Here is a 17,897-nt window from a genome sequence, read left to right as displayed (position 1 = left end):
CAACATGTGGCTCAAGAGTTGTAGGCAGGTCCTTGCAGACTGTGTTGTGTTGTCGAGATTAGACTGGATAAACTCTCTTTGGTGAGACAGGTTCTGGCAGCTAGCGAGTCTAAAGTGGTTCTGATTAAATCCATTGTTTGGATGGGAGTCAGTGTAGACGTCTTCCAATTAATGCAGAGTCCTAGAGACTGAAACAGTGCTAGAGCCCTGGTGGTTGCCAACTGGACCTCCTTAACTGATCAAGCCCTGAGGAGTCAATCGTCCAGGTAAGGGAAATACTGCTATGGCCCACTGACATAAATAGGCTGCCGCTACTAAGAGGAGATTTGTAAAGACCTTTGGGACTGTGGAGAGCCCGAAGGGAAAGTCTCAGTACTGGCAGCATTCTGAGCCTTTTGTGAAACATAGGAAATGTCTGTGGGATGAGTAGAAAGCTACAGAAAAGACGACATCCTGCAGGTCAAGGTTAATGAAGCAATTTCCCATATCTAAGCATGAGATTTACAGCGGATAGTGTCACCGTTCTGAAGTGCTGGGAAAGGATGTAGGTGTTCAGGTTTCTGAGATTGAGTATCAGTCTCTATCATCTGCCCCATTCCCAACGGACTCTGGAGTAATCAGTTTGATTGCCCCAAGAGTAGGAGAGACTGGATCTCTTGTTTTAAGAGATCTTCATGAGATGTGTCTCTGAAGACAGATGGGGAAGGCAGGGGGGAATAGTATGAAAGTGCCAATGGACATTGGGATCTCTTTTTGGGTGGTCCCCTATAAAGTTATTCACCAAGCTGACCCCAGGGATTTCAGTGTGCCCACTAAGCGGGTGGAGAGAGGAAGGTTTTCCCCAAGGATATTCATAATCCCTGGATGTATGGAGTCTGGGGAAGTCCAGAAGATCCTCCTCAGAATGGCAGCTCAGTGGGGTGTGATGGTATGGTGCCAAAAAAGAGCGCTTTAATGAGACCTTGGATTCTGAAGTGTCACCCCTGGGCTGAAATGGGGAGCATCAGATAAAAGGTGTTGGTACCAGAGGCCAGACTGGAGTTCATTCCAGGATAATTGCGGTTGCAGGTGACTGAGCAGTACCAGCGAAGGGGTTTTCATAGAATTCCATAACAGAGGGGACTCCACTTCCTCCGGTATGAAAAGGGTCTCCAAGAGAGAAATCTGAAGCGTGTTGGAGGGCTATGGTATCCTGAAGTCTGAGTAGAGGAGAATGGTCAGTGCAGTGATGGTGAGAGTGATACTAGAGAGGCTTATAGAGGAACTCTCTGACCTCAGAACTCCAGTGCAGAGAAGATGACAGTACCAGAGCATGAGTAGGAGCCTGTGTACCGAGAGGTAAACTGCTCCCTGTGCTATCTGTTAGAAGAATTCTCCACGTGCTGCTTCTTATATGGCACTGACAGCTCAGTACTGGAATTGTATGGGAACCTCAACCATTCCCCTTGAGAGATGTGAGGTCTCAGAGTGGAATTTATGAGTGACCTACCCCTCTTCCTTATTTCCCTATCAGGGGAAAGAGTCTTATATTTCTAAGCAGTCCTACTCTCTGAAGGTGTGGTTGTAGCCGGGGATAGTGAGTATTCCATTAGAAGGAGTTCAGCCTAACCTACCTGTCTTGCTGCAACCTGCCTCTAAATCCCATATAGACCATGCACTTTGATGGAACATGGTTGTCTCCCAGGCAGCAAAGGTAGCTCGAATGCCTGTCAACTACAAGGAAAAGACCTTTGGCAGGGTTTAATCCCCAGGGTCTTCGGTGTACCTCATAGGTCAAAGAAAAAGGTGTGCGGGGGGGGGGAAAAGAGGGCAAGCTCCTTCTAAACCCATCTGTGTTAAAACTAAAAAGAGAAATAAAATAACTAAACAAATAAAAGAAAAATTTAGAATAAGCCACTATGTTAAGAAAGGCAGGAAGCCAAGAATCAGCAGGTACACAGTTGTTCTGTATCAAGTCGAAGGCAGCTGAGAAGGAACTGAGCAGTGGTGAGTATCTTATATGACCTCATTTGGAGGCACAAGGTGCTGCTCTGAGCAGGTGTTGGCCCTCAGGGAACACACACAAATCATAAGGTGGATCATCTGTAGAGATATATATGCAAAGAAGAAAACATTTCTTTCATAAAGCTTATCAATAATAATCCACCTAAAACGTTTAAAAAAAATCTGCACTGCTTCAAGATTGCATCAATCTTCTGTAATCTGGAACATTGTGCACTACATACCTGTATAATTCCTGCAGAGAATTCAGGCCCTACATCAAGTGGGTAATTCTCTATCAAGTAGAATGCTGCAGCACACATCACTAAAATATGCTGTTGGTTATGGACATTTACACAGCTGTAAATAAGCAAGAAAGCAAATGGTTATATATCACTAAAGAAGTGGTTACTTACTGTAAACTGTGGTTCTTTGAGATGTGATGCAGACATGTATTCCATGTAGGTGTGTGCGTGCCCAGCATGCCAGACCTGAAGAATTTTGCCTACAGTATCCATAGAGGGGTGATACTTGTACCTTGTGGCTATAGTCCCTTCCTGGATATACGAAGCAGTGCTGCCTCAACCCACCTCAGTTCCTTTGCACTGAACGACCAGAGACTAGACTCTAATGCAGAAAAGACAGCGGGTGGGTTGTGGAATACACATCTGCATCACATCTCAAAGAACCATACAGTAAGTAACCATTTCTTTTTCTCGAGTAGATGCAGCTGTGCATTTCACGTAGGTGACCCACAAGCAGTACCTCCACGGAAAGGGGCTCTGCGTCTATTTAAGCAAGGTCTGCAGGACTGCGTTCCCAAAGTTTGTATCTGCTCTGGATGCTGTGGTAATGGCATAATGGTTCATAAAATGTATGTATCGATGACCATTTAGCAGACCTGCAAATATCCAATACTGAGACGTCACTTAAGAATGCTATTGACATACCTAGCACTCTTGCAGAATGAGCTTGCGCCCATAAAGGGTGTGTAGCTGAAGCTGTTTTATATGCACTCTTGATGGAGGAAATTATCCACTTAGAGACTGTATGAAGGGAGAAGAAGTCTCCTCACAGATAGTCTGCATATGACACAGACAAGGCAAAGCCCAAAAGGGTTTATTTAACCCTGTCCAGAGAAAAGGTCAGACATTGTCTGATGTTCAATGTGTGAAGACACTGCATCGAGAGACCACTTTAGACACAAATTTTAGGTGTGGCTACAATGTCACTTTGTCTTTGTAGAACTGCGTGTAAGGAGGCTCTGCCATCAAAGCGTACAACTCTCTCACTCTCCTTGCAGATGTTACCACCAGAAGGAAAAAAAGTTTTTTTTTGACATAAAAGATAAAAAAGGCAGTATGCAAGAGCGTCAAATGGAGGTCCCAAGAAAGATGCAAAGACCATGGTAAGGTCCCAGAAGGGAAACTGGTTTCCACACTGCTGGATGGAGATGAAGGATTCCTTTCAAGAATCTTGCCACTGTGAAATTGGAAAACACCAAGCTTCTATGAATGGGTGGATGAAAGGAGGAGACCGCCACTAGATGCACTCTCAGTGAACTAAGCATAAGGCCTGACAACTGAAGCTAAAGCAAATACTCCAAGGTGTCCTGGATACTAGCCAGCATTGGGTGAACTCCATAGGCCAATGAAAAACACTTTCACTTTGCTAAATAGGCCATCCTGGTAGAAAGCTTTCTACTACTGAGGAGGAGGAGCAGCGGTTGAATAGCCCCCAAACATAGTTCTTCCTCCTCATTCAACCTTAGAGCAGCCATGCTGTGAGATGCAGGGACCTGAGCCAGGATAAAGAATGCAACCGTGATTCTGCGTGAGCTGGTCAGGATGGAGAGGAAGGAATATGGGAGGCTAAACTGACAGCACAAAAAGGTCAGAAAAGCAGCACTGCCTCTGCCATGCCAGGGTAATGAGGATGAGCTTGGTCTGATTCACTTTCAGCTGGAGGATGACCTGAAGAACAACTGTGATTGGAGGAAAAGCGTACAGGAGAGCCGACTGACAGCTGAGGTGGAAGGCATTGGTGAGGGAACCTGTACTGAGGCCCCCCTGAGAGCAGAGCAGATGGCATTTTCTGTTGTTCCTTGTATCAAGATGGTTGATCATCAGAATGCTCCACTCTGCAAAAATGACTTGCAGAACACTGAGCTTAAGAGACCATTCATGGCTCAAGGAAAAATTCCTGCTGAGATGATCCGTGAGAGGAGACTGGATCCCAGCCAAGTGATTAGCCATTGGAGTGATATTCTCGTCAATGCAGAACTGCCACAACCTGATTGCCTCTTGGCAGAGCACTCTGGAGTGTGCTCCCCCTTGCCTGTTCACATAATACATCATAGTGGTATTGTCAACAAGTATGTGAACTATCGAACCCTTGATGTGGTCTAGGAAAGTGAGAAACGCTGTAGATGCCCCAAAGCTCCAGGACACTGATAGGCAGTGGAACTGCCTGCACAGGCCCTCCATGACACCAAATGCATTCTGTAACCTGTTGGTGACAATGGTCCCGGACGGTAAGGGCTTGACATACATTTCCCTGAACCGTCCACCACTGCAAGGAATCCAGGATCAAAGAAGGGAGACAGACCAACCTGTCCATGGATGATGGGTTGGGTGCTAAACCGTCCTGAGTCACATTTGCAGAGGGCAAAGCCACAATCTTGAGAACTGAATAACCAGTGCATGCGGACATGTTGCCTAAGAGCATCTGGCACACGCAAATTGTCATGGAAAGTTAAGACTGTAGACCAAAGCAAAGGCAGCAAATTGACTGCAAACAGTTGATCAGCAGGAACTCTCTCAAACTCATAGTAGAGCCTCTATGAACTCGATTGTCTGAGTAGGGACCAATGTTGACTTTTCTATGTTTGGCATGAGATCCAGATGGTTGAGTAAATGCAAAGTGATGCACACATGAGAAGGGATTTCTTCCCTGGATTTGCCCCTGGGGAGCCAGTTGTCCAGAAACAAGAAGGCATGGATTCCCTTCTTTTGGAGGTATGCCATCACCATGACCATACATTTGGTAAAAACACTGGTGGCAAGAGACAGTCCGAAGGGGAGTGTGCACTGAAAATGGTGGTTTGCCACAATGAACCAGAAAAATCTTCTGTAGCTCAGAAGAATTGCCACATGGAAATAAGTACCGTGAAGAATGCAGCCATGAAGGTTCAGAGCAGCAAACCAGTCAGAGTCAGCGTGGGGAGGATAGCTGATAGGGTGCCATCCAGAACCTCATGTATCTTATATATTTGTTGATGTTAACAATAGGTCTTACCCCTCCCTTGGGTTTGGGAACCAAGAAGTAGGTGGAATAGAAGCCTTGACCCCAGGGTTCTTGAGGAATTTCCTCCACCACTCCCAACGCAAATGAAGAATGGACCTGCTCAAGGAAAAATTTCTCATGAGAGGGTTCCCTGAAGAGGGACGGGGAGGGAGGGTGCGTGGGTTGGAGGAGTGGAGAGGAAATGGATTGCATAGCTTGATCTGACAAGTGCTTTGGACCCAGCTGTCAGTTGCAATTAAGCCCCAAACATCCAAAAGAGTGCCAGCCTGTCCCTGAATGGAGGTGGGGTAAAGGAAGTGACAACTGGACCAGACCAAGGAATCAAAATGGGCATTTGGTGGTGCAGGGGGAGGATGCCAACTGGCCGAAACCCCAGACCTGACTGCCTCCTCCTCTGGGATCTATGCCCCCTTCTGGGGTAATCCCACTGTCTCAGGGAGGAAAAGGCTTCCCAAAGGTGTGTGGCAGATGGTATTGCTGCTGTTGGCCACCAAAGTAGTGCTTCTGCACCCCAAGAGACAAAAGCTGGCTCTAGAGTCCTTGAAGGAATGCAGTGTTTTGTCTATCTTGTCTAAAAATAACACTCAGCCATTGAAGGGCAAATCCTTTATGGCCTGCTGCATGTTAGAAGCAATGCCTGAATTTTGCAGTCAGGACACCCTCCTCATGTTCGCAGCAGAGGTCATAACTCTGGCTGAAGTGTCTGAGACATCGAGCATGGACTGCAATGACATCTTGACCACTAAGCAGCCTTCTCTGACAAATGCACGAAATTCCTCTCTCGAGGTTTCAGGCAGCTGGTCTGCAAACTTAAGACATAGTTGTCCAATTGTTTACCAAGTCGTACTTGGACAATGCCTGCTGGTTCGCAATCCACATTTCCAGGGAGGAGGTAGCTTCACTGAGGTGAATCCACAGGTCCTGACACCGTTCTGCCTGGTGACCTTGCCTTGCACCAAGCTGAGAAGCGCAACCTCCATGACTGAGGAGCATCCTATGGATTCCTTGGAGGCCACTGGTAAGGGAATTAGAGGCCAAAAGGTGTTGGGACAGGACTCCCCATCCGAACCCCACGATGAGTGCCAAACCTGGTGCCCATAGTGGTCCACAAATTTTTCCTGATGTGGGTCGGGTGATGGAGAGCAAGAGAAAGATCCTGACCTTAACGCTGTGGAGCCAGACCTGATGGAGTGAATAACTGATCTGACTCATCCACAGCCCAGAATGAGGCAGGGACCAATGCTGATGATAGAAGCAGTACTGCCACAAGTAGTATGCTGGTGCTGGACATGATGTTAACACCAAATTCAGCAGTGGTACCAAAACAGTTGGTGTCAAAGTGGAGGGTGGTGAAAGCCATCAAGGTAACATCTGCAGTGCCGACTGCAATGGTGCCAAGGTCCCTTCCACTGATTGTGCAAGGGGAACATCAGGGTGCAGTGCTGACAGAGCCAAGGGTTCAGTGGCCTATGCAGCCAATGGAGCTATAATCACCACAGTTCTGGCCAAGTCCTGGACCAAAGGAGAGGTCGGAACAGAAAGGCATAGGAGATCTGTAGCTGCCTCTTATGTCACCAACGTGGAAACAATCAGTTCCCTAGTCAGTACTGGACTCACTGGATGCCCCGGGCCAGAAACGGAGTCGACAGTACAGGGTCTCTACCTCCCTACTTAATATCAGGGAGCAATTAGAGATACCCACACCATCCCACATGCCAGCACTAACCTTGTGCCGGTCCATGCTCTTCCTCAGTGCACTCGATGGGGAACAGCTCCTCTGTCTCTTCAGAGAGGCGCCTGCTCCAGAGCATGGAGTGGTAACACTTTTGGACCCTGAGGGTGACTTTGGCTCCAATAAGGGCCTTGGTGCAGAAGCTGACTGCATGGCCTGTTTGAGCAAATGCTGTTTCAATCAAAAGTCCCTAGCCCCTTGAGTCTGTTTTGTGAACAATCTAGTGATAAAATCACCCTCCTTGATGTGGGCCTCAACCAAGCCCAGCATGCCCAGCATGTGGGAACTGTTGTTAGGGATCGCTCCCCCACACAATGGACAATGTTTAAACCCCAATGAGGTCATCACAGGGGAATACTTAACTAAATACAATTAATACTAAGGGTACTACTAACTATACACAACTAGGGAAAAAAAACACTAAAACAGCGAGAGCTTGTGAAGTAAAGACAACACAGAGCTCCGACTCTAGCCATGGATGATAAGAAGGAACTGAAGGGGGTTGGGACAGTGTCACCTCATAGAGCCAGGGGAGGGCCGAAGCCCACAAGGTACAAGCGCTACCCTCTACAGTTACTGCTAGTGCACTGGACACAAACACACACATACACACACACACACACACCATGTAGAATACATGGCAGCATTTACTCAAAGTAGTAATATTTTTTCACGCAGTAGAAACAGTTTAAGTAATCCCTTAAACAAAAGCACTAAAAAACTCAAGGTCTCTAGATCTTTTACACTATTCCTATTTTTAATTACATTAATACAGTGTTTAAATCACCAAACATCACAAAGTAATGGAAAATTATAATGGAATTGCCATATGCTTCTAAAATTTTTTTCATAGATTCCAGGCCCAGGAGACCTGTGATCATCTAGATTGATCTCCTATATACCACAGGCCACAGAACTTTCACAAAGTAATTCCTAGAGCAGATCTTTTAGAAAAACATTGGGTTTTAAGGTTATTGCTTAAGTAGTGGCAGTGTAATACTTATAGTACAAGAAAATATGATCTGCAATCACAGCTTGCATTGTCTGAGTTGCATTTGTTTTGGACAAATACTCTCCGCTATAGATTCTGCAGTTGTTCAAGCAAAAACTCTTAGGAGAAAACAGTTCCATAACTGTTGTTCTTCAAGATGTGTTGCACATGTCCATTCCACTGTAGGTGTGTGCTCACCATGAGCGCAGTCACTGGAAATTTTTCACTGAGTGGTACCTGTTGGTGCAACTTGAGTTGCTTTATACCTGTGCTATGGTGCCGTGCACTCACAGCATCAGTATAAAGGGCCCAACCAACCCTGTATTCCCTCAGCTCCTTCTTTCTGACCAACTCCAATGTAAAGGGGTATCAGGGCAGGTCTTGGAATGGACATGTGCAACACATCTTGAAAAACAACCATTACGGAAAGGTAAGTAACCATTTTTTTCTTCGAGTGCTTGCACATAACCATTCCACTGCAGGTGACTCCCCAGGAAGTGGGACTGGCACTCATGGACCTGCTGACTGCAAACCAACTTGATGGAATCTGGCATCGGCCCTAGACTATTGAGTGGTGGTGTAATGAGCAGAGAACATATGCACCGATGACCAAATCACTGCTCTGCAAATGTCACGAATAGGGATCTGTTCTAGGAATGCTGCTGACAATGCTTGTGCTCTTGTGGAGTGGGCGATCAGGCCAGCTCAGAGGTGGGCAATAATTTTCACGGGGGGGGCCACTCCACGAATTTTGGTAAGTCATCAAGGACCACACATTTCTACTATATTAATGGAGGGGATGCATGGTCTGGGAGAGAGTTTGGGTGTAAGAGAGCGCTCTGGGCTGGTGCACAGTGTTGGGGTGTAGAAGGTGAGGGGTGTGGGCTCTGGGAGGGAGTTTAGTGCAAAAGGGGACTCCGGGCTGGGGATTTGGGCACAGCAAGGGATGCAGGGTTTGGGATGGAGTTTGGGTGCAGGAGGGTGTTCTGACCTGGAGCACAGGGTTGGGGTGCAGGAGGGGGTGTGAGGTACAGGCTCTGACCAGGAGGCGATTACCACAGGCGTCTCCTGGGTGGCGGTGCAGTAGGGCTCACGTAGGCTGCCTGCTTGCTGTGGCCCCACCCCACTTCCGACAGTGGCTGTGGCTGGCTGCTGCTAGCACATCTCTTCGTGCCCCTTGGGGGGAAGAGGGCAGCAGGTCTCCGTGGGCTGCCCGCGCCCGCAAGCACCACTCCTGCAGCTCCCACTGGGTGGTTTCCGGTCAATGGGAGCTGTGAGGACTATGCTGGGGACGGGGGCAGCACGCAGATCCATCTCCCCCCGTGCCAGGGGCATGCAGAGATGTGCCAGCAGCAGACGGCCACTTCCAGGACCAGCATGGGGCTACAGCAGGCAGGAAGCTTGCCTGAGCGCCCCGCTGCACCGCAGGACATTTAGTAGCCCAGACTCAGAGATTGCAAGGAGGCCAGGGCTTTGGAGCTGTGCTCTGGCTCCACTCCAGCTCCAGGCAAAAACCTGCAGCTCCACTGCTCCAGAGCTGCTCTGCACTCCAGCTCTGGGCTCCGCTTCAAAGCCCTGGAGGGGGAAAAAGAGGCTGGACAGAAATGTTAGTCATGGCGGGCCGAATGTGGCCCGCGAACCATATTTTGCTCACTCCTGGGCTAGCTGGTGGCGGAACATTCGCCTGCTCGTAACACGTGAGAATGCACTATGTGAATCAAGATGAAATTCTCTGAACAGAGATGGGGAGACCTTTCATCCTGTCAGCTACCGCTAAAACAGTTGGGTGGATTTATGAAATGGTTTGGTCCCTTCTATATAGAACACTGGTGCATATCTGAGCCCTCGTCCAGACTTACCCGCGGCATCGGCGGGTTAAAATCGATTGCTCAGGGATCGATATATCGCGTCTAGTCTGGACGCGGTGTATCGATCCCCGAGCGCGCTTACATCGATTCCGGAACTCCATCAATCCGAACGGAGTTCCGGAATCGACACGGAGAGCCGCGGACATCGATGCGGCGCCGTCCAGACTGGTGAGTACCTCGATTTTAGAAATTCGACTTCAGCTACGTTATTCTCGTAGCTGAAGTTGCATATCTAAAATAGATTTTAATTCCTAGTCTGGACGTGGCCTTACATCCAACGAGCAAAGCCGCTGTTCTTCCCTATTTGCATCTGGCTCAGGTAGAAAACTGACAGGAAAAATGTCCGATTGCTATGAAATGGGAAACCACCTTTTGGAGGAAGCTAGGTTGAGGATGTAACTAATGGCCACCAAGAAAGCTACCTTCCATGAAAGGTATAATAAGGGGTACATTGCTAACAGTTCAAACAGGGGACCCATACATTTTGATAAGACCAAGTTTAGATCTAGGCAGGAGTGGGCTCTTGCACCTGGGGGTATAATCTTTCTAGACATTGAGGAAATGGATAGACATCTCGTGAAAAAACAGATCGGTTATCCACTGAGGACAGAAAGCTGATAGTGCTGCAAGGTGAACCTTGATTGAGGAGACAGTTAAACCTTGCTGTTTCAGGTGTAACAAGTACTCAAGAATGTCCTGAAATAATGACCATTCAGGCGAGACTCCACATTGGGCAGCCCAAATGAAGAACGACTTCCATTTTGTGAGGTAAGCAGCCCTGGTGGATTGAGGGCTTCCTGCTACCTAGTAAGACATGACAACCCTACTCCAAGCAAGCCAGCTCTCTGGGATTTAGCCATGGAGCTTCCAGGCCATCAAGTGAAGGTAGCTGAGGTTCGGGTGTAGTACAAGACGGTTACTCACCTTTGTAACTGTTGTTCTTCGAGATATGTTGCTCATATCCATTCCAGTTAGGTGTGCGCGTGCCGCGTGCACGTTCGTCGGAGATTTTTACCCTAGCAATACTTGGTGGGCCGGCAGGATGACCCCTGGAGTGGCACCGCCATGGCGCCCAATATATACCCCTGCTGGCCCCACCGCTCCTCAGTTCCTTCTTGCCGGCTACTCTGACAGTGGGGAAGGAGGGCGGGTGTGGAATGGATATGAGCAACACATCTCGAAGAACAGTTACAAAGGTGAGTAACCGTCTTTTCTTCTTCAAGTGCTTGCTCATATCCATTCCAGTTAGGTGATTCCCAAGCCTTACCTAGGCGGTGGGGTCGGAGCGAGACGTTGCGGAATGTAAGACCGCTGAGCCGAAGGCAGCATCGTCTCTAGACTGTTGGACAAATGCGTAGTGCAAGGCAAAGGTGTGGACGGAAGACCAGGTGGCCGTGCGGCAGATTTCCTGTATGGGAACATGGGCCAAGAACGTGGCAGATGAGGCTTGAGCCCGAGTAGAGTGGGCGGCAAGATGGTCAGTTGGAATATGAGCCAAGTCGTAGCAAGTCCGAATACAGGATGTCACCCAAGAAGCAAACCCTTGGGAAGAAATTGCCATGCCCTTCATACGTTCCACCACTGCTACACATAGCTGAGGTGAACGTCGGAAGGGTCTGGTCCTCTCGATGTAAAATGCAAGAGCCCTGCGGACATCCAGAGTATGCAGCTGCTGTTCCCTTTGCGATGAGTGCGGTTTGGGAAAGAAGACTGGCAGGAAGATGTCCTGATTGACATGAAAGGAGGAGACGACCTTAGGGAGGAACGCCGGGTGCGGTCGCAGCTGTACCTTGTCCTTATGGAACACCATATACGCAGGATCCACAGTCAAAGCTCTAAGTTCCGAGACTCATCTCGCCAAGGTGACAGCAACTAGGAACGCTGTCTTCCAGGACAGGTACAGCAGCGAGCATGTGGCTAAAGGCTCAAAGGGGGGGCCCCCATGAGCCTGGCCAAGACGAGGTTCAGGTCCCAGGTAGGGGCTGGTTGTCTGACCTGGGGATAGAGTCGCTCCAAGCCCTTGAGGAATCTGGAAACTATAGGATGGGAGAAAACGGAACTGCCACCCTCCCCAGGATGGAAGGTGAAAATAGCTGCAAGGTGCACTCTTAGCGAAGAGATCGCTAGACCTTGCTCTTTGAGAGACCATAAATAGTCCAAGATAGTGGAGAATGATACAGCCTGCGGAGAAAGGTCCTGCTGAGCGCACCAGTGACAGAAGCGCTTCCATTTAGCAAGATACGTTGATCACGTGGAGGGCTTTCTGCTTCCCAGCAGCACTTGTTGCACTGTGGCGGAACAGCGCAACTCTGATTGGCTCAACCAGCCAGCAACCATGCAGTCAGATGAAGGGACTGCAGGTCCGGGTGGTGTAGCCTGCCCAAGTCTGCGTGATCAGGTCCGGGCAGAGTGGCAGGGGAATCGGGTCTGACAGAGACAGGTCAAGCAGCATGGTGTACCAATGCTGCCTCGCCAAGCTGGAGCGATCAGGATAAGGCGGGCTTTGTCTCTGCGCATCTTGATCAGAACTCAGTGGACCAGAGGAAACGGAGGGAAGGTATAACAGAAGTAGCCCGTCCACGGAATGAGGAAGACGTCCGACAGAGAGCCCGGGGAGCGACCTTGCAGGGAGCAGAACACCTGGCATTTCCTGTTGTCCTTGGAGGCAAAAAGGTTTTTTTGGGGAAAGCCCCACCTCTGGAAAACTGAATGGAGAATGTCCGGACGGATGGACCACTCGTGCGCCAGGAAGGACCTGCTCAGGTGATCTGCGAGCGTGTTCCGGACTCCTGGGAGGAAGGAGGCTACTAGGTCTATGAAGTGGGCTATGCAGAAGTCCCACAGTAGTATCGCTTCCTGACACAAGAGGGATGACCGCGTCCCTCCCTGTTTATTTATATAATACGGGGCCGTTGTGTTGTCTGTGAAGACTGCAACACAACGTCCCTGCAGATAGCGCTGAAACGCTTGGCACGCCAGGCGGACTGCTCTCAGCTCCCGGACATTGATGTGTAGAGTCAACTCCCAGGACGACCAAAGGCCTTGGCTGCGCAGGTGCCCTAGGTGAGCACCCCAGCCCAGAGAAGACGTGTCCGTTGTTAGGGACATGAAGGGCTGGGGAGGATGGAACGGTCGTCCTGCACACACCCGGGAGGGCGTCCGCCACCAGTCGAGGGAGCCGAGAACGCTCGGCAGAATTGTCAGAATGATGTCTATGGCGTCTCTGCGCGGCCGATAGACGGATGCGAGCCAGATTTGGAGAGGACGCATTCGCAGCCTGGCGCGCTTTGTAACGAATGTGCATGCAGCCATGTGACCGAGGAGACCAAGGCAAGTGAGGGCAGAGGTTGTTGGAAAACGCTGAAGACCTTGGACAAGTGAGACTATGACCTGAAACCGGTGAGGGGGGGGGGTGTAAACTGGCTGTCGCAAGGTTGGAGTCCAGCATTGCCCTGATAAACTCTATCCTCTGCGTAGGCACCAGAGTGGACTTGTCTAAGTTGATGATCAGGCCTAGACGCAGAAAGAGGTCCTTGATAATGGCCACATGGCTGATGACTTGTGCCTCGGAGGCCCCTCGGATGAGCCAGTCGTTAAGGTAAGGGAAGACGTGTATCCGATGACGCCGTAGGGAAGCAGCGACAACCGCCATACACTTTGTGAACACCCGAGGGGCCGAGGAGAGGCCCAAGGGGAGGACAGTAAACTGGTAGTGATGGTGGTTTACCACAAAGCGCAGATACCTCCTGTGAGGGGGATAAATTGCTATGTGGAAATATGCATCCTGCATGTTGAGAGCGCCGTACCAATCTCTGGGATCCAGGGAAGGAATAATGGTTCCCATGGATACCATGCGGAACTTGAACTTTTTGATGAATTTGTTCAGTCCTCGCAGGTCTAGGATAGGCCGAAGGCCCTCTTTCGCCTTGGGAATGAGGAAATATCGGGAATAAAACCCCTTGCCCCTTAACTTCTCCAGTACCACCTCTATAGCTCCGATTGAGAGGAGCTTGTGGACCTCCTGGATGAGGAGTTTCTCGTGAGAGGGGTCCCTGAAGAGGGACGAGGAGGGGGGGTGGAAGGGAGGGGGTGAAACAAACTGAAGACGGTATCCAAGCTCCACCATGCGTAGGACCCAACAATCTGACGTCAACTGGGACCACGCCAGAAGGAATGGGGAAAGGCGGTTGTAGAACTGAAAGGGATCCGGGGAGGCAATTGGTACACTGCTCTCGGGCGCACCCTCAAAAGTTTGGTTTGGGTCCCGGCGTTGGTTTGGCGGGACCGGAACTGTTGCCCCCTTGAGGTCCAGACTGACGTCTGCGATTAGTACGACCTTTTCGTCTGGCAAAGTCTTGCCGTGGCCGAGGTGGGGGGTAAGGGCGCTGTGGTTGAGAACAGAAGGACCGTCTTTGAGTCTGAGGCGTATGCATTCCCAACGAACGCATAATTACTCTGTTGTCCTTCAGGCTCTGCAGTCTGGGGTCCGTCTTTTGCGAAAACAAGTCTTGACCATCAAACGGCAAGTCTTGTACTGTATGTTGCAAATCAGGTGGCAGGCCGGATGCTTGCAACCATGATATACGGCGCATGGCTATGCCAGAAGCGACTGTTCTGGCAGCCGAGTCAGCGGCATCTAATGATGCTTTTAATGAGGTCCTCGCAACCCTCTTCCCCTCCTCCAGGAGTGCTGTAAATTCCTGGCGGGAATCCTGCAGAACCAACTCAGCAAACTTCCCAACAGCCTCCCAGGTGTTGTAGCTGTATCTGCCGAGGAGGGCTTGTTGGTTCGCTATGCGGAGCTGGAGACTTCCCGCAGAATAGATTTTTCGTCCCAACACGTCCATGCGCCGGGCTTCTCTAGATTTAGGCGCGGGGCCTGTTGACCGTGGTGCTCCCGTTCGTTGACGGACTGTACCACCAAGGAACAGGGAGCGGGATGCACACAGAGGTACTCAGACCCCTTGGAAGGCACCATGTACTTCCGTTCGACTTCCTTGGCTGTGGGTGGGATGGAAGCCGGGGATTGCCAGATGGTGTCAGCTCTAGCCTGGATCGAACGGATGAATGGGAGAGCCACTCTGGTGGGTGTCTCTGTGGATAAGATGCTAATCACCGGGTCCTCCACCTCTGGGACCTTCTCTACCGGCAGGTTGATATTCTGGGCGACACGCCGCAGAAGGTCCTGGTGAGACCAGAGGTCAATCGGAGGTGGTCCCAATGATGACGTTCCCGCTACTGCCTCATCTGGGGAAGAGGAGGATGACAGCCCTGGGACGAGTGGGTCCTGCACTGATGCCTGGTCCAGGGGGACCTCTGTCTCCGGAAGGTCATGCAGTTCCGGTGCATGTGCACCGTTTTCCTCTGTGTCAGTGGGGAGAGGTCGGCTGACGGTGGCCTCGGGCACACGGTGCTCTGAGTGACCGGAGCGTGATGGGCCAGTCGGATCACCTTGGGCTTGATGATATGCCCAAGGTGTCCAAAAGGACCACTGATGAGGTCCGTGGTCCGGGCCATGGGCATGCGTATCCGAGTCTCCATATGAGGCACTGTCCGCATGGGAGGAGACGGATGGATGACGCGAGGGCCACGGAGGAGCTGAAGTTGCTTGGACCAGGTCTCTGCGTCCACTGGACTCCTGTCTGCGCGGTACTGGCGAACGGTACCGAGAGTTGTAGCGGTGCTGGGAGCGGTACTGGGACCTGCGACCAGCGCGGTGCCGGGAGGTCGACTGGTGCCTCGTATCACCATGCTGAGATCTGCTGCGAGAGGTACGGCGGTGCCGGGATCTGGACCGGTGCTGAGAGTACCGTGATGGAGACTGGGATCTCGAGCGGTGCCGCGAGTACGACCGGTACCGGGATGGAGAGCGGTACCGGGACTGCGAGCGGCGCCAAGAACGGGAGCCATGTCGGGATCGAGAGCGTCCGCGAGACCTGGATCAGGACCGGCAGCGTTGCACGGTTTCTGGCGAAGATGGCCTCATCATGGCGGGTTTGCCCAGTGACTGAAGAACCCACACCGGCAGTGCCGGGGGTTTGAGCAGCTCAGGCTCCGTCAGAGCAATTAGCTCCCGGGCCGTGGAAAAAGTTTCCAGCGTTGAGGGCACGACGAGCTCGACCACAGCATGCACTGGGGAGCTGGTAGGCACCGGACTCGACAGCTCCTGAGAGACCGGAATCGACAGTGCGGAGGCAAGCAGTGCCGCAGCAGTTGACGGTGCCGGGTGGTCCGCCTTAGATGTACGCTCTGACTGCGGCATAGACACAGGTGCCACAGGAGCTTTGTGCCTCTTGCTCCTCGGGGAGAGGGATCGGTGCCTGCCAGCGGGTTGAGCCGGCGAAGGCTGGTGCCGAGGAGTCTTCACTGGAACCGTGCGGTCCGGTGCGGAGGAAGCACTCGTCCCTGGTGCCGGAGTCAGTGCCGAAGATGGAGGAGTTAGAGCTGCCTCCATCAAGAGTTGCTTGAGGCGAATGTCCCGCTCTTTCTTCGTCCGGGGCTTGATTGCCTTGCAGATTCAGCACTTGTCCACAAGGTGGGATTCTCCCAGACACTTTAAACAGGAGTCATGCAGATCTCCTGTGGGCATCAGCCGATGACAGGCCGCACAAAGTTTGAAGCCCGGTGAACCAGGCATGGGCCCCGGTACCAGGGGAGGAGAAGGGGCTAGCCCCCGATCTTCTAACTATATACACAACTACTATACAACTACTAATAATATAAAAGTTAACTAGAACTATATAAAACTAACTATGTACACAATAACTATAAATACGAGCGAAGAGCTAGGGAGGTGGAGATCAGCTAAGCCGCGCTCCACTGTTCCAACAACCGACACGGGCGGTAAGCAGGAACTGAGGAGCGGTGGGGCCAGCAGGGGTATATATTGGGCACCATGGCGGCGCCACTCCAGGGGCCACCCTGCCGGCCCACCGAGTGTTGCTAGGGTAAAAATCTCCGACGAACGTGCACGCGGCGCGTGCACACCTAACTGGAATGGATATGAGCAAGCACTCAAAGAACTAACCATAGTTCTGATAGATCAGGTCCAGATGTAGAGGGAGTAGGAGTGGAGCCGCCACAAAAAGGCCTAGCAGTGTGGCAAACTGATGTTGGTGAGGCCAAGCTGAGGCTATTAGAATGACTCGCACCCAGTCCCATCTGACCTAGAGCAGAATCTTGTTCATGAGCGGGACAGATGGGAAAGCATAGTACAGGTGACCTGTCCATGATAGTAGCAAGGTGTCCATGAATGATCCCAGGCTGAGACTTTGCAGGGAGCAGAACTGGTGACACTTCCTGGTTTCAAAACAGGCCTACCCAGGGAGTCCCATACTGCTGGAAAATACCCCTCATGATGTCCGGGTGAAGGGACCACTTGTGGTGACTGGAGAAAGTTGTTGAGGCCATCTGCCAGCTCATTCTATGCTCCTGGAAGATGAGAAGCTTCTAGGTAGATTGAATGGGCTATGCAGAACTCCCACAGCTGAACTGCTTCTCTACACAGAGAGGAAGAGCAAACTCCTCCCTGCCTGTTGATATGGAACATCGCTGTCCGTAAGAACAAACACAAACTTGCCTGTAATGTAAGGTTGGAATGCCTGACAGGCCAGGCAAACTGCCCTGAGCTCTCTGATGATGCGTAGTGAGAGCGCTTCTGAAGGCCAAAGGCCTTGAGTCCTGAAGTGCCCCAGGTGAGCCTCCAGCCCAACGCTGACGTGTCTGAGACCAGGGATATCGACCGTTGGGCCATAAAAAGGGAACAACGGCGCAGACCACCAGCAGGTCCAGCCACCAGTTGAGGGAGGTGAGGACTGGGGAAGGTACCATAAGGACCGAGTCCAGGTGGTGGCAGTTTGGCAAGCACATCAAGGCCAGCTATGCGAGGAGGGGTTTGAGATGCACTTTTGTGTGCTGCACTACGTATATACATGAGGCCATGTGACCCAAAAGCCTCAGACAATTTCGGGCTGTTGTAACTATGTTGCCCTTAAGGTGCACTATCAGGGATGAGATTGTC

General features: G+C 51.0%; 1 protein-coding gene across 1 annotated transcript in view; it reads right to left on the bottom strand.

Annotated features, from left to right (window-relative positions):
* The window catches only part of HTT (huntingtin), a 219,835-nt gene that overhangs the window by 16,577 nt on the left and 185,361 nt on the right, over window positions 1-17,897 (bottom strand). Inside the window, 1 exon segment of the mRNA XM_030564220.1 lies at window positions 2,226-2,340. Coding sequence (XP_030420080.1) covers window positions 2,226-2,340 — 115 coding nt within the window.

Source organism: Gopherus evgoodei, chromosome 5, assembly GCF_007399415.2.
Source record: "Gopherus evgoodei ecotype Sinaloan lineage chromosome 5, rGopEvg1_v1.p, whole genome shotgun sequence".
Lineage (NCBI taxonomy): Eukaryota > Metazoa > Chordata > Testudines > Testudinidae > Gopherus > Gopherus evgoodei.
Note: the sequence above shows the minus strand (reverse complement) of the source record. Positions and strands in the feature narration are given on the sequence as shown.